The 15,204-nt window shown below is 33.0% G+C and overlaps 1 protein-coding gene across 8 annotated transcripts in view; it reads left to right on the top strand.

The window, feature by feature from the left end:
• The window catches only part of QKI (QKI, KH domain containing RNA binding), a 194,682-nt gene extending 180,389 nt beyond the window's left edge, over window positions 1-14,293 (top strand). The window contains exons 6-8 of one of the 8 annotated variants that reach the window (XM_036766522.1): window positions 306-602; window positions 3,613-3,687; window positions 7,688-14,293. In XM_036766522.1, the coding sequence (XP_036622417.1) occupies window positions 306-602; window positions 3,613-3,687; window positions 7,688-7,704 (389 nt within the window). In that variant the 3' untranslated portion in view covers window positions 7,705-14,293. Of the gene's footprint in view, window positions 1-305; window positions 603-1,304; window positions 2,000-2,709; window positions 7,148-7,687 lie in introns of those variants that run through there. The other 7 variants (XM_036766517.1, XM_036766516.1, XM_036766524.1 and 4 more) reach the window with 7 other exon arrangements.
• The last annotated feature ends 911 nt before the right edge of the window (window positions 14,294-15,204 follow it).

Raw genomic sequence — 15,204 nt, 5'->3', positions numbered from 1 at the left:
GTAAATTAAAAATATGTGAACTAAAAGAAGCTTTTGTGCTCTATAACCTGTTAGTCCAGCTTACTTTTTGATGGCTTTTTTATTTTTGCATGTTTATTCTTAATCTCACTGGGAAAGGGTAAGCTATTTGTGCATTTGATTGGTGTGCTTTGGCACTTTGTGTGATCAGCGCATGTACTAATGATTTCCTTTTATTTTTCTTCCTTCCTGCTTTTTTTCCTTTCTTTTTCCCATTCCCCCTCATTCTTTCCATATTTTGTACTGCTATCTCTATACTTCCTTCTAAATTTCTTTGCTTACTGTAGCAGCCCTTGCCTTTTCTCTTGCAGCAACAGCCCAGGCTCCAAGGATTATTACTGGGCCTGCGCCTGTTCTCCCACCAGCTGCCCTGCGTACTCCTACGCCAGCTGGCCCTACCATAATGCCTTTGATCAGACAAATACAGACCGCTGTCATGCCAAACGGAACTCCTCATCCAACTGCTGCAATAGTTCCTCCAGGACCTGAGGCTGGCTTAATTTACACACCCTACGAGTACCCTTACACACTGGCACCAGCTACGTCAATCCTTGAGTATCCTATTGAACCTAGTGGTGTATTAGGTAAGTTTCTCTCCTGAACTGATTAGCTTAGCTCTGGATCACTTTATAAAAGATATATATTCCATTTTTTCCCAACATGTAACTTTGAAAGTATTAATTAACAGGTCAAATGAAGAATTCGTTAAAAGGTTCCGTTTCGAAAGCACATTGACTTAAGTTTTCAGTTCTATCCTATTTGAGTTCTACTTTTTGGGTAATTATTGTATAATTTTTCAAAATTGCTCCATATATATTTTATTTAAACTGATCACATCATATGCATTTTAAACAAACTAATTTTAAAATTGCTATTTTTTCCCTAAAATTAGAGTTATGTTACATATCGTTTCCTTTGGAAATGTTTTATATAGTTCTGTAAACCATTTATAAAATGAAAGTATTTTATAATTTATTATATCTTAAATTTATATTAAAATATTTTAAAGAATGATCTGATAACTATCAGATATTCTGTTCTTCTAAAAGATTCATAGATTTCTCTCTCTCTCTCTTTGTATGAAATCCTTTCCAACACTGAAAAGTAAATGTTGCTTTTAATTGCTCTGGTACCATGTAGAATTGAGTAAAAGCTATGTCAGTGACCCCTGAATGACACTTCTCAACAAAAATAAAAATTGTATTAATTTACACTTGATTAAAAACTGCAAGACGTAAACAAAAAGTGATGTGCTCAGAGACATTACTGATGCCTTTTTTTTATAGAGTGGATTGAAATGCCAGTCATGCCTGATATTTCAGCCCATTGACTTGCTGGATGAAGGACTAGAATACAGCAGCCGACCAGTCAATGTGGAACAAACTCTTTGAACAAACCCTTTTGTTTTACCAAACAGAATCTGAATAATATTTCCTGGTGTTTTTTTCCCCCTTTTCTTTCTTGAATTGTATATGACCATGGTGCTGCATGCATGCTGTTGATTTATAGGAATTTGATCTTTAAAAAAATTTTTTTCAGCATTAGTATTGATTTACAAAATTCTGAAAGTCACTAATGATAACTGAACACTCTGATTCAAAAGTCATTAGCTTGTTAAGACAAATTTATTGCTAAATATGTGAAGACAAGATGCTCTGTATGTTATCTGTGTGTACGTGCACAAATGTGCCTTTTATTTTAGAAAATTTTTTTATCGTATGTATATTTTCAATTCATTACTAAATCATTGTATAAAATAACTCACTGCTCAGAATCACACCACAGAGCTGTTCATAAGAGGCTTATTTCTATTGCACATTTCTTGAAGCATTTTAAAAATAACCTGTAACATTTAACCCTTTTAAAGTTTTTCCTTTTTATTAATATCTTGCCCCATAATCCCATGCATGCTCTTTTTCTACCCAGAACTCCTCTCTGCTGGCACCCACAGCATCTGTTAATTAAAAAAAAAAAAAAAAAACTTTGCTTATGTGGGCTTACCTGCAGGAGTGTAGCTCTTAGCCACCCACTTTGTTCTAGCAGTTAAGAAAGATAGACATGATTAGTTCATGTAGAATCTACTTTTATGTGACTAGGTCATCTAAAGTAAAGAAATTATAACAAAAAATTTTACTGCTTAGAAATAGCAAAGGACAGTGTAGTTATTGTTTCTGAATTTAGAGCGCATTGCACAATGCTCTTTTGGAAAGGTTGTTTTGGGAGGGGGGATAGGAGTTTGGGGTTTTTTGTTTTGTTTTATTTATTTGTTTGTTTTGGTTGTTTTCATTGTAAGCAAAGCTTAAACCAGTTGCTCACTTTGCAAAAAGGTGTTCTTACCTGATTGGCATACATCCAGTAAATAAGAATAAGGATTCAATAAAAACATTAAATGAAAACTTTTAAACATAAGTTAATTTGAAATTACTTCTTTTCATTCATACTTTGCCATCTAAGCAGTAAAATACATTGGAGAGAACCGGTAAACTTTTAAAACATTGCTGAGTTTTAACCCATATGCACACAGATAACATGCATGTATATCAATTTTCGCGTTAAAATACTTTAAAAGTAAGCAGTGCCCTTCAAAACAGATGCAGACATGTGTGTTGGTGGTAGTGAGGAGATTGGTAGTAGCATCACATCAGATCTTCATTGATGACTAATTTTTAATTCCCTTCCTTTTATCTTTAGGTATGGCTTTCCCAACGAAAGGCTAAGAAATTCAAGAACGGTCTTAACTGAACCCTCATCAGATCTGAATTTAACAAATGCTTAGTTTCAGCAGCCTTGGAGGAAAAAAAAAGCTTAGCCTAGCAGTCAGTGACTTACTTGCACTTTTTGCACATAGTTATAAAATAAAATTATGCTAATAAATTTGGTTTAGTCTGTACTATGAAAAAGTAGCTGTAATTTATAAAGGAGTGTATAGTAGTAAACTGACTGCTAAGTGTTCTATACTGTTTGCTTTACTAATCACCTAATTCATTGCAGTTCATACTTATTGACTCAAAGTTTAAAACCACAATCTGTAGGCTTTAAGATGCTTTTAAACTTTTCTAAGTGGTAGAAACTGGAAGTGGTCTTAAGGTTAGCAAATAATTGTCAGTATTAAATATGGCATTATTTAATTAGTCCTGCTCCAAGAAAGGCACTTCAGTGAATATGTGACTAGTAAAGCTTAAATGTGCTTGGGTCTAATAGATTTCATGAAATACTGTAATTTGGGAATCATAAATGAATGGATAAAACAGGTTAAGGCCAGAATGTTTGAAATGAATGCAATATTAGTATACACAGATATAGTCTACATATTATGATTAAGTTTTAAAACTACTGTGCCTTAACTTGTTTCTTTCTTTCCTAAAATGAATTTTTGTAGTAAATGAACATCCATTTTGATAAACCTGCTCTTAATGTTTGTTTTTGGGTTGTGGGGGGTGGGTTTGTGTTTTTGTTTTTTTTTTTTTTTTTTTTTTTTTGATTGTTTTGTTTTTGTTTCTTGGGTTTGTTTTTTTTTTGGTGGTGTTTTTTGTTTTACCTTTTTTTTTTAATGAATGTCTTCTAACTTTGTCTTGGTAATTGCAATTTAACTAGGTGCGGTGGCTACTAAAGTTCGAAGGCACGATATGCGTGTCCATCCTTACCAAAGGATTGTGACCGCAGACCGAGGTTAGTTTAGTTATGCAGTTCTCGTGTATAAGAAATGCATTGGGTATACATGAAATTTGCAACACCATGCCAGAGCAGTGTTATGGTGGGTTTTTTTTTTTCTGTGCACTTCTGCTTTCCCCACAAATCTAAATCCATTTGTAATTTTAAAGACACTTTTATAACTGTTTTGGCTCCTCCTGTCTTTAAACATACTGAATCCTGTAGGACTATTTAATGTGAAATGGTTTATAATATCTAGTAATATATAAATGAATCATCCTTGGTTGGAGCTGTTAACATTTTACACATGCACACACGCGCACGTGCGTGCGCACACACACACACACACACACACACACACACACACACACACCAACTTTTTAAAAATCAGCATTTAATTGACTCAAATATCTGTGTGGTGTTGCAAAATAAAATGGATGGATGGGTGCTTTAATGATCAAGAAGTAAAGGATCTTTTTCCTCCCAAGTACTTCTGGAGAAAACTGAAGATTTAGTTTTCGTTTCCTTTTGTAATAAAAATATTCGAGCCACTGCATAACCATGAGGAAGTGCTTGTTGAGTACCTAACTGAAGTCAGCAAAGTAAGGACTGTGAAGATTACTATATAAGGTAGTTGGATTTATATGAATCAGTAAAAGCAGTTTTCTTTTACTTTTTCATTCTCTTGCTAAAATGGATCCTTTGACACCTATCATTTGCTGCTAAAATACATTATCTGAAGGTAAAATAACTTTTGAAGTTCTGCAGTGAAAATAGATCCAGTTATTTGGATATCCCTGTTAACTAAACTTCGGAGAATAAGTCTTCATTTTTCTCCTTTTCACCATTATAATTTGCCACCTATAGGTACCCTTGGACCCTTGCATAAATTGTAAAGTTGATTGAGAAGTGTTGTTTTCGGTTTATTGACATTGGATTGTTTTCTAAGGCTTTCTCACTACAAAATAAGATTCCCGAACAATATAGCAAAACATGTTCTTCAGGCTTCTCTGATGAGGCATATTTGCTGCCTTACAACTCAGTTGGTCAAAAGTCTTTCTTATCAGTGGCAAACAGGGATAAGGTCCTACACTCCAACTTCTGTGAACTTATGAAGACCTACCTGCTTTACATGGTCACCATCCATTCTGTAATATATTCCACTAAGTTGGACAGAGCCATTGTCTATACCAGAATAGTTTGATTTTCCAAAGATAAATGGTAATAATATTTATTTAGCCTCTTATACTTAAAAGGGTCTTGTATACAAGTTACACATAATCATGTCATAAGAGAAATGCAACAAGATCTCAGTAATGAGCTGACCATCCATGAAGATAACTAGAGGCCATTTTCCTATAAACTGTGTAATAATTTACAAAAACCACAATCACATGTCTGCTTACATCAAAACAAGGCCTTCGGTGGAAAACAGTGTGACCTTTATTTTTCTCTTCAAGGAAAATAGATAGTTTGACTATTGTGGAGCTTTATTCTTATTGTTAGGAAAACATTTCATGTAGGATATAAAATGTTTTTAAAATAATTTTTCAACTGTAAGAACACTATTCCCATGTGTGCCTCAATTTTTTTTTCTTACACTTGTATTTTAAAACAGTACTGGCATACATGATATTCCTGAACCTTGAGGTGGTTAATGAGCAGATTAAAGGAAAATTACAATGTTATTTGGGAATTGTCAACACATTCCATGTATAGCTGTTTTTGTAATTATGTATGTGTTGATTAGTTTTGTTACTGATTTAATTCAAAATGCAATGTCAGCAAACCGAAATACTAATTTTTAATAGCAATACTTGTACACCACTGTTGTGTCGCTGTAAACATGTCAGTCATTGGGTCTAAGGATTATGTCTAAAATAACTCAAATTATTTTGTGATACTACTGTACACTGGGTAGTTTTTTTGTTCTTTTGTTTTTAATCCAATGTATAGGTTTAGAGATAGTATAAACATTATATAAAATGCAAAGAAACTCAGCCCTTGGGACATGTCAAACTGTTATCCCTATAAGTGTGCCTTTTGGAATTGGTGGAGGTTTGACTAGTAAAATTTTACTAAGAATAAGACTCAACTATAAATAAAACAAAGCTGAATTTGATTCCTGTAACAGGCTGACTCACTTTTAATTGTAATGAATTGTAAATGGTATTGCACACTTGATAAACCTGTGTGTACTGTAGAAGGCCAGGGACTTGGCAGAGGATATATTCCAGGTGTACTGGTATCATTAATTGGTAGCTTGTTTTGGTTATATACTCCAAAAAAAATAATGCCAAGAACTCTTCTGATGTTTTTACAGAAATTTTCATTCACTTAATTTATATAAAATGTAATACCATTTAATCAAAATTATAATCTGTATCAAGAAATGCTTTAAGATTCTGTATTTCTAGAATCTCTGTAAAGTGGTAAAATTGTGCCACATTAAATATTTATATTTTTTTTTTTTGTCGTTCTTGGAACAGCTGTTTTTAATTTAAACAAAATCCCAATTAACAGAATTTTGAAGACTTTCAGGGAAGATGTGGTCACATTGAAGTTAGCGTGATGATTTTAATGTTTATAAATTGTATCCTAAATGGTAGACCATAGAAACCATTTTAATTATATGAAGGTAAATCAGCCCATTATTTAGGTCATTTAAACTCTTGTTATCTGTGAACATTATACCTACTGGATTTCATTTTATGAAATGGCACAGATCTGACTTTGCACTGAATTCTCACTTTCATCTCCTCTGCCTTAGTCATAATGGCAACAGTACAAAATACTCTATCAAACCTCAGAATTTGTTAGATTTTTAATTAAGCTGTTGAATAAGTCTTAAAAAAAAATCATACTACTGTTAAAGTGGACCAAGTTTGTTGAAGCAGAATGTGATAGAGGATGATTAAGGAAGAAAGAGCTCAAGGACATTGAGAATGATAACTTTTCCACTTGAGAATTTTTTATGTTTTACTGTAATTTTGTTTTTGTTTTGTTTTTTTTTTTGCAAAAGAAAATAGTATTTACAGGTGGCTTCTTTTAAAATATAAAAATATAAAGCAGGAATGTATATGAAATGTCAGATTCTATTGTATTTGCAGAGTATTAGCTTTGAAATTGAATAAAGAGAGCTGTTTGTAGTTTTAAAATGCCATATTAGTATCAATTAGAAATTTCCTCTATTTTTTGATGTATCTAGAGCTTTTTAAGTATAGAATTTAAAATGGCAGGACTTTACAGTGTTTACATGCAAGTGCATTTTATAAGTGTTCTATATGTGTAAAATAGTATTTTCAACTGGAAAGTACTGGCTTGAGCACAAGGCTTGGCCTTTTCCTGGTTCCCATGATGATGCCTACACTGCTAGACTACAGTTTAGTACTGCTTTGTATCATGAGGCCAAGAATTTCCATGTTGTTTGTAAATAGAATAATTGAAAAGCAATAAAAATTTTATTGAACAAAAGAAACCTTGTTTGGCCCAGAGTTTATGTTTAAAATGTTTATAGAAATTTTAAATTCTTTAAATTCATTTCTTTTAACCACCAGTTATTAATAATCACATCCATCATTAATAGTTGCTTTAATGCTTGCACTTGGGAAAGTACTAATGCTTAATAGCAGTCAGACACTGATAACTGCACTGACTGTTTCAAAATTCTTTTACCAAGTTCCAAAACCTATTCATTGTTTTTGTTTTTCAATTTCCTTCATTGACTGCTACTAACCATTAGTTGTTAGTTGTATTTTATTTCTATTTTCCTGTTAACCAGTTTTGTGGGAGTGGGCTCTCCTTCACATGTTCAAATCATGATATAAAATGGTCATGATTTTATTGCATTCTGTAGATGGTGTCAATCAGTTTGTCAGAATTAAACATGCTTGTTTTTTTTTTTTAATTAGTTGTGATTAGTTTTTCATGTTGTCATTAAGCCGTCACTAGCTGAAACTAATCTCTTCTCTATCTTTTCTTTCTTTTTTTGTTTTGTTTTTTGTTTCTAACCACCCAGCCGCCACCGGCAACTAACCTATGACCTTCTGACCTCTGAACTCTTCACCCAATGATGACCTGACCATGCCTGCCTGCTGATCAGTTAACTGGTAATCGCCTTTGCTTGCCTGTCATCAGTGCAGCGAGCTGAGGCACTTGTCCGTTCGTCTTACCATCTAACCAAACAAAAGACAAAAGAAATTGTTGTCCTCCAACTCCGCTTTTTTCCCCCCTGTTTGGGTGAAAGTGGTTCTAGAACCTGCACTGAATAGTAGTAAAGCAATAAGGTCCAATCCATCCCTCAGCACTGATCATCCTTTAGCGTTCCGCCCTAAACGAACGGTAAGAAGGCCTCTCTTAAGAAATGGAGACAAATGGCCCTTAACTACCCGATGACAGAGGCAGTTACTGTGAGAGACTTCTAGGAATCCTTTTCTTCTCATAGGGAAGTCAAAGCTCTCTCTCTCTCTCTCTCTCTCTCTCTCTCTCTCTCTCTCTCTCTCTCTCTCTCTCTCTCTACTCTCTCTCTCTCTCTCTCTCTCTCTCTCTCTCTCTCTCTCTCTCTCTCTCTCTCTGAATGTACTGTGCGATGATGCATCATGCATGAACCTTTGGTCAGGGATGTCATTGGTGAAGTGATTTCAAAAAGTATTCAAAATTTGACATGCTGTTTAGTCACTACAGTGCCCTCAAAGGGCAGAAGTTGCAGCCTTTTTTTATATTGCCTGCCAAATTTGATGTAGTAAAAGAAAGTGTGCCATGAAAGAAAAATTAACAAGGAATTTTGAAAACTAATGCAAAGAACAAAACTGCAACACTATTTTTTAAAAAAGAAAAAAAAAATCTGAGTTAAAATTACCGAGCCTGTATTTTACACCTCCTTAAAAGATTATATGAGAACAAGGTACATGCATTATGTGTCACATTACTGGGCAAACTGTTCAAATATTTTTTTTAAACCTCCCTGTATAGAAAAATCATTAAGGATGTAAAAGCCATGCTTGCCTATTTGCTGTATACATGTAATGAAATTGTAGATAAAGTGTAGTGCATTGAAACAAATGAACAAAAAAAGTAGATACTTTTACTATACAAGGGTGCTGGTGCAGAAAAAAAAATATATATTTTTGGAAATGTAGCATTTTATACTTTCAAGTGTTATAAAAAAAGAAAAAAAGAACAAAGAAACCCTTTATTTCATTAAATGATTTTTTCTGGTGGTTGTCAAGAAACAAAAGACCAAAAGAGCCTTTTTGTCTTTCTTTTTTATTTTTTAAGTATTGGAATAAGTCTAAAGAAAAGAAAGTGCCTTATTTTCCTTCATGGTCATTTAAGTCAAGTGTCTCGTAAAATCAGCTCCTCCCTCTGATAACAAATGAATGCATGCCACTCCGCCCAGTGTGTGAGAAGGGGAGGGGGGGGGGAAGACACGAGTTGATGGTTTGAATTAAAAGATATTTGCTGTGTTACCTTGATGCAATTTGCCAAATCTGATACTGTGAAAAAAAAATTTGATAACTTTTCTATCTTATGCCAGACTGCTCATTCATTTTTAAAACATTTTCATTCTTTTAAAATCATAAGTACTTTTGTTTCATGCACTTGCTCAACTCAAACCCAAAGGATCTGAGACAAAAACTGTGTTGTTCTCTTTCTCACTATCAGATTAAAAAAAGTAAACAGAGGGCTGTTTTGTTTAAGAGGATGAGTTATATTCTTATTGATTGAAATAGTAGTGACCTATAGAAGACTTCACTAATTTCACAAAATAAAGCTTTGTGAATTTTACCAATTTTTAGTCCAAAAGTTACTTAAAACTTATACAGAATTTTATAGAACTTATACCTGCCATGTCAGATAATTTCTATGATACAACTTTTTCATTAGTTATAACTTCCTTTGCTTTTGACTTTTAAAAGAATGTTAGAAATTAGCATTAATTTGCATATAAAGGCTCAACTATGTATCCCTTTAAGCTTCCTGATTCCTGTGAAGTTCAAACAGTTGGCCTTGTGTAATAGTTGAAGCAATTTGTGCACAAAGCTGATTTCTAAATATTTGCATGATTATTCATTTTTTAGCAACTCAGTACCAGACATGGCAAATTATCAAGTGACATTGTGTTCCCCAACTTATCAACTCATTCCCTCTTACATACCTTCACAGCTTTGAAGTCAAAGGTCAGCAGTAAAGCTCAGTAAGCACCTGCATGGTGACCTCATCTATCACCTTGTCTCACTTGGAAATGATTTTCAGTTTATTTACTATGCAATAGACATTCATCCCTTTATATTCAGCTAGCTTTTGTTTAATGTGCCACCGCTTTGTCTTCCTGTTACATATGCAATATTTTGATTTCCTTACAATATATGCTGTGCCATTTTGATTTTTATTTTGGTTGGTTGAATAAACTCGCGACACTCAAAACATTTGAGGAGAGATTTGCTAAAATGATACCAGTATTTGTTCCAGTTTCATCTCAACTATGATAAACCTGGACATTTTAGATGTTTATCAAAGGTCTTTTATTGGGAAGAAAGGAAGTGTATGAAATACATGTGTGACATTTACGAGTAATGTTTGCTCTAAACAAACTTTTGAAAACTCAGTTGACAAAATTTTGGATCAACTAAAAAAAGCATGACTTTTGAAATCTCTGAATGCCTTGGTTCTCAGTATTATCATTCTTTATTGAATTTATTTCTTATTAAAATATGTAGTTTTAAGACTTTTTTTCTGACAGTATTATGTAATTTTTTTTAGAGTGGGTAGATGGGAGTGTCGCTTGTATGCTACCGTACAGCTGACATGTATTTTGTCTATTCTTTATTATCTTAGTAGTTTCATGCTATGTATGTACCATAACCAACCTATTGCCTATGAGAAACATGTAAGATAATGTATTTACAGCCATTGTTACAAGTTTATAATGTATTTTTCTATCTTGTTTTATATGTATGTTATATAACATTCAAAAAGAATTTTTTTCCTGATTGAGAAAAAGATACAAAATGCAAAACCCACAATTTTGATAACTGAAAATTGCCAATTGTTTTGCAGTACTTTATTATATTGAGAGTGTTGTCTTTCTTGGGCTTTTAGTTAGCTACTGAATGAATACATTAGACACATTCGGGTTTTAGTTGGGATTTTACATAGCTTGCATTTTAATTCTTTGGTTCTTTGCTGTTTCTATTAACCCATAGCATTATTTTAATAAATGTTATAATACCAACCTACTAACTCTGGACTATGTCTGTTTATTAACCTATACATGTTTAATTAAAATCAATAAATGAATAAAGACGGAAGAATGTAAAGTCTTGAGTTACTGGACTAACCCTGAAGAACGTGACCACAGATAACACCGCGTGACTTGTTTTTTATGTTGTTTGTCAGCTGACAATTCTGCACACTACTGTTAAGTTGGCTTTGGTTATTCTGGCCTTTTCCCTTGGGGGTAGATGCCAGTAGAGATGGGAACAAAGGAGTATCTACTGGAGACATTCTTCTTGTAGAGTCTTGCCACTTGCCTTTCAGCATCTGCATTACTAATTCCACACTTTCTTATTTTTCCTCCTCCAAAATAATCACTGTCTGCTCACAGCAAAAGAGCAAAGAAGCTCAGTGTGATGATACAAATACCAAGAGAAACCAGTTTGATTCTTTGTTGAACCATTTCCTCTAGTATTTCTATAAGGAACAGGTAATTATTAAGGTCTACATTAAAAAGCAAAGAATCTGGTTATTTCTTACAATTTTCCTAATACTTGTGAAAAGTTGATTTGACATTTTTCTTTTTGTAAAGCTTATGTAGTGTTAAACCTTTAATATTATGGTTATAGTTATCTGTCATTATTAGCTCAGGGGACTACAACCTAGGTAAAGCCAAAGGTTAGATTGAGTGTTTCTCATGAGGTGATTGACAGACATATAAAACCAGCAAGTAACCTTTTAGACACCACAATTGGTGTTACCTCATGTTTTCTTTTCCCTTCCATGTCACTCCCTACCTCCCCCACCCCCACCCCACCACCCCTGGAAGTGGGTGGGGGAAACTAGCTCTTAAAAGTTGCATTTGGTGAATTGTCCGTGTACAAATTGTAAGAATTGTAAGAACTATAACTATTTTAATGTTTATCCAAGTTACAACCTCATTAAGGCTAATTAGATTTATAAACATAAAATTATGTGTTACATGCAGTGAGACCACTTGTTAACCATAGAGATTTTCATGTGCATCGTTTTATTTCACAGACATTGGTTGCTTTCCTTTTCTGTGAAAACATTGTATTTTTCTAGATGATGAAATTCTAAAGGCAAATAATTGCATTTGTAAAAGCAGATTTATTTCTCCAGGTTGTAATCAATTAACCTTCCAAGTTCTAAAAAGGATTTTTTTTTTTTTTTTGGCTTGGGAGGAGGTTGGGGGAAGTATTTAGGGAGTAGGTAGCCTAGATTGATGGAATAGATATAGGCTGTGTCTCTGGCTAAAACAACCTACTGCATCAGTCAACATCAGAGTTCTTTAATAAAAGAAATATAAGTGGTTATATTTTATATTAATTATAAAAAGAGGCATTCATTAATTCATTTGGGTTTTTCCTTTTTAATTGGTTGTAATGGCAATTATACAAACACAGCTCTAATTTGCTGCTGGTTATAAAAGACCTTTATGTCCTTTTCTTCCCTTAAACATTGTTTCTGGAAGTTTAGTTGTAGAACTTGATTTACAAGTTTACTCTCTGTGGTGGTACCTTATCACCTTGAAGGGTTTCCATGGACTTAATGTATGCCTACTCTGGAACCCTCATGCAGTCTCATCTCACCTTCAGCTAATGGTACTTAAGATGTATTTACTGTGATAGAGCTGGTTTATAGGGTGTGGCAACACTGATTCCCTATGGCCAAGTTTTGCTGTTCCTTGGTTGGCAAGAGATTGTCATATTGTCAAAAATCTCAACTTCCAAGGTAAAACTCTGGCAACATTTGTTGTAAATGTTTTTGTTGGGAAAGCTCTAATGGGCACTTTAAAAGATTGAAACATTTTCCAAATCTCATTTTTTAAAAAGTCAGTTTAGGATAGTAGTAGAATGTCATAGTATACAAAACTGAAAATTTGACTTAAAATTAATGGTAATAAAAACATCAGTAATCAGTTTGACAAGTCACCTGGAAGCTCTGAACTTTCAGCTAAGAAGCTTATTTAACATGCTTAAATAGAAATTAATTTTTGTTTTTTCTTATGGCAGACAAATGTCAGGAAATATGTAGAGTTGACTCTAGATATTCATATTAACAACAGTGCAGCAGTTTGACTTTATAGTAGTTTCAAAATAGGTGATTTAAACTATCTGTGCATGAAACCAAAATTGTGTATATACTATTTATAGTCAGTTTTTAGATAGTTTTTAATTACTTTTCTTTTGCACTGAATGATGATAGATTTATCTACTTTGTACCATACCAAAAATAATTTCTTTAGCAGACCCCTTCTTGATATATGGATATTTTATATGCAGCAGTATTAGGTTTAGTGGGCTTTCAATGGCTGATTCCACAATTCCAAAAACAGGTAGCATTTTAATAGAGCAACATATACTTAGTCTTTCTCATTAAAGACAGTTAAGCTTTCAGTAACCTGCCCTATAAACTTTTTGGGCTGTTCTGTAGAGTGTTTTCTCAAATGTCTTTTTCAGCATATATGTAGCCAACTTTGAGGGATCACGTAAAAATATGCTAATTTTATCTTACCACAATTAATAAAGACTTTCATTTTGAAATGGAAATTTTCTTAACTGGATGTAATCAATTCTGTATAACACCATGGAACAATTTTTAAAACATTCCTATGGTGCACACATTTAACATTTTACCTAGCATGTTTCTGTTTCATGTCAAAATGCCTGTTATCAAGAAAGTATTGTTAACAAAACCATGTACATACTTGGTACTCAATGCTGAATCAAACTGGTTAACCTAAGCACAGTGCTCTCTTTTCTATGTTTCTGCTGCACTAATTGCCAGTGAAAAAGTTCACTAAATAGCGGTGGGTGGTATGTGCAGCAGTGTTCACAGTATTGATTCCTCATTGCTGACTGTTTTTCTGTGGAAAAAATCAACTCCCAGGGCAAAAGTTAACTTACACCTAAAAAGTGCTACCATTAATTATTTCATATTACCAAATATATTTTATGATTTGTGTCATAGCAACTTATGTGAAACATTTGGAGTTTTGTTTATGGAAAATGTATGTGGTGGTGGGAAATGAATATTCCCAATACACATGTGAATGGAGAATGATATGACTGTACCTATTGATGTGCAATAAACCAACTGGAACAGGTGCATGTGCTTTATCCTCAAAAGCCGGATGCAGCTAAAGTGCTGCAGTTAGTTTTATTTACTGAAAAACAATTTTTTTGATGTATCTGAATGTCAGAATAAAGATTGCACATTTTAACTTTTAATTTGCATTAATGCTTTTAGCAATATTTGAAAGAGAACTTACTTCTGAGATCCTAGAACTCAGTGTTAACCGAAAAAATTACTGTAATCTTTGCTATGATTTCAGTTTCTAGAAAAGGAAATGAGTAAATAAACACTACAAATGGCTTAAGTTAAATTTGTTCATCCACAAGAGTATGATTGTTTCGAATCATTTCTTTAAAAAAATCTAGATACAGTCTTTCCCAGGGAGGGAGAATCAGATTATACATTGGTCTCTTAAGTAGTATAAATGGTGAGCTTAAAAGCACCGTCTTCAAGCCTTTAAAGACAGCAACATAAAAAGGGGTTACTATTCAGTGATTTCACAGGATGGAGAGAAAAGTCACGAGTTCTACTTAGGCATCTAAGTTTCCAAACAGGGTTTCTTTTATCATTAATTTCTATTTCAGTTTACCAAACATTTCTCTTTGCTTTGACCATTTTTAGGTACTCTCTCCCTCCCATTATTTACTACTCACATAATATTTGATCCATGTTTTGTTTTGCTCATTATCTTGGTCATTATTCTTCATGACAGATATGTTTATAGGAGAGCTCTAACCATATTTACTATTGAAAGCAGATGATGTAAAGTCAGGCTTTTAATATTTGGATTACCATGGAAAAACTGATCAAAATTTTTCAAAAAATTTAATAAAATGTAATAATGTGCCATCCTGACTGATGAATTATCTTTTAAAAATTTGTCTAAATTTTTCTTCATTAAAATACTTCTTATGATCTGGCAAGCAAACTAATTGGAAAACTACAGATTAAACTATTTCAAATTTTAATACCTAAACACTTAAATATTATTTAAAAGGTGGCCCAAAATTTAAAAATAAAATATTAGTGGTAATGGAGTTTCCCTCAAACATTTTTATGAATATATTGTTTTAATTAAAATAAAACCTATTCCAGCTGAAATTACTACTTTATGAAATGATGCAACATGTCTAGCAGTATATACATCCTTTAAAAAATCTTTAACCATTTTATTTCATAAATTTAGGGAGTGGATATTTTAAAATAAAATTATAATGAAAC

The sequence above is a fragment of the Trichosurus vulpecula genome, chromosome 7 (genome assembly GCF_011100635.1).
Source record: "Trichosurus vulpecula isolate mTriVul1 chromosome 7, mTriVul1.pri, whole genome shotgun sequence".
Taxonomy (NCBI): domain Eukaryota; kingdom Metazoa; phylum Chordata; class Mammalia; order Diprotodontia; family Phalangeridae; genus Trichosurus; species Trichosurus vulpecula.
This window is presented reverse-complemented; position numbering and strand designations above follow the sequence as displayed.